Raw genomic sequence first — 2,300 nt, forward strand, 5'->3', positions numbered from 1 at the left:
CATCAAGTGTTTTTTTTCACTTACTCGAGGCTCAAAAATCCTTTTTCTTTTCATCACTGTTTATTAAGAATAACACAAGCACAAGATTTAGATACTCTGTACAGACAGTTAGGGTACAGTACTATTATAAAAGATTATAAAAGTTCAGATACCGACTGCTTTTACATTAAACCTAATGTCAAACTTATTGTAAGAACCTAACCAATGACTTTCATGAAGGAATAACACCGAAGAAATACAACACAAAAAGCGCACAATAGAGAGGAAAGTGCACTCATGTTTCGCTTTGTTATCTATATTGATACACACACCACACGTCATTGCTTCATCTTAGGACTTGCAAAACGATAAGATAGGAGTGTAATATTCGTATGGGGTCAGTATCGAAAATACGTGCCAATGTATTAGGAATTAATTAAGTAAATGTTTAATGTGCGCTTCTTTAGGGCATATATGTATATATATATATATATATATATATATATATATATATATATATATACATACATATATATACATACATATTATATTATATTATATATATATATATATATATATATATAATATAATATATATATATATATATATATAACAACCCTCCCTAACTAGTGTACACAGGTGTGCATACAGATGTACGGTGCGTATGCAGATAAGTGCTACCGCGCTCATGTACTGTTTAATCCGGCAAAATGGCAAGTACAGCGCTCGCCCAAAACCAGAGAATTACGACTCCAAGGATTATGCCGACGACTATTGGCCAGGTTATACTCACTTCGGCCTCTCCGCAGTCACACACTTCCTTATCCCGCTTATATTCACAGGACCTGCAGTGAAAAATGTATTAGGTGTATTCGACTAATCAGTATTTGATGGATACACGTACACACACACACACAGACATAAATACACAGACACATAGACACACACACACAGACATAGACACACAGACAAACACACACAAACACACACAGATACTGACACACACACACACACACATACACACACGCGCGCGCGCACACACACACACACAAACGCTATACTGGAAGTTTGTGGGAATGAAGAAATTAACATTCAAACACGATTATCGGAAATATAAATTTAATACTTTTGAAAAAAAACACATTCAGAACGGAACTATAGATATCTTATATGATCAACAGTTATATTTTAGGTAACTTACTTGGGACATTTGCATGAGAAGTTAGAGCAATTAAGCCCAGTTATACAGTCATCAGATGTTCGGCAATAAATTCCCGGGTGGACTTTATACTCTGCAACAGAAATAAAGGGAGTGAAATGTCTGCTAAGTTTCCCTGATCATCCGCCAGTTCGAAGTAGGTTTTCATAATCTAGGTGGACTTTATACACAACTCATTTGTTAATTCCTTCGAATCTAAAGTATCCCTTTAAACATCCATTTTCTGTATATCCGTTTTCTGTGGAGATTAAGGGGCTAACTATTCTTAACTCTAGACCTCTCAGGCATCAAGAGGCCCGGCATATCTTTTCAAATGCTGAGCTGGGACGTGTTTGTCGTGGGCTGAGGTCGCTATTGCACACCCTAAATTAAGCTTTGTTCACCCAGATATTATTGTACATAGTGATTAGTTCATTTCACTGCTCTCAGGAGGCTACAGAACTTTGTACAGCTTCCATTCTAACCTATCCCCCTTTTTTTACTTATAGCCTTAATGATGTTTATGTTTACCTTTTCGTTTTCATGAATCTTCAATTCCTTTATATACCAAAAAAAAAAAAAAAATTCAATCAAAGTCAAAATCAAACTACGCAGTAAGTTTAGGAGGAGGAGCAAATAATAATCTAATGACAATTTTTATACCTATTATTTATGCCTAGATATTATGACCTATTTATGCGGTTCAGGTTATGAACAGTGTTTACTGAAATCATACCTGTGACATTGTATTCAGCAAGGTATTCATTTTTATGCTTGCAGCTGTCAGTGTCAGGATCAAACCAGTGACTCCTGCAATTCACGAAAAGCAATGCATTATAATGTGTTCCTTTTGCCCAGATGATGATGATTATTACCATCATCATCATCATCATCATCATCATCATCATCATCATCATCATCATCATCATCACCATCATCCTCATCCTCCTCCTCCTCCTCCTCCTCCTCCTCCTCCTCCTCCTCATCATCATCATCATCATCATCATCATCATTATCATCATCATCATCATCTTAATATTAATGTCCCCGAATGAATGTCCCCGAGGGTGCCAAAGAGTTGACATATTTCACTGATAAAGAATTCACAACCTTACTACCACTT

At 36.0% G+C, this 2,300-nt stretch overlaps 1 protein-coding gene across 1 annotated transcript in view; it reads right to left on the bottom strand.

The window, feature by feature from the left end:
• Positions 1-567: 567 nt before the first annotated feature.
• The window catches only part of LOC119569788 (teneurin-3-like), a 6,493-nt gene continuing 4,760 nt past the window's right edge, over positions 568-2,300 (bottom strand). The window contains exons 6-8 of the mRNA XM_037917808.1: positions 1,914-1,987; positions 1,181-1,271; positions 568-824 (exon numbers count right to left, since the gene is read on the bottom strand). Coding sequence (XP_037773736.1) covers positions 677-824; positions 1,181-1,271; positions 1,914-1,987 — 313 coding nt within the window. The 3' untranslated portion in view covers positions 568-676. The remainder of the gene's footprint in view (positions 825-1,180; positions 1,272-1,913; positions 1,988-2,300) is intronic.

The sequence above is a fragment of the Penaeus monodon genome, chromosome 4 (assembly GCF_015228065.2).
Source record: "Penaeus monodon isolate SGIC_2016 chromosome 4, NSTDA_Pmon_1, whole genome shotgun sequence".
Taxonomy (NCBI): Eukaryota; Metazoa; Arthropoda; class Malacostraca; order Decapoda; family Penaeidae; genus Penaeus; species Penaeus monodon.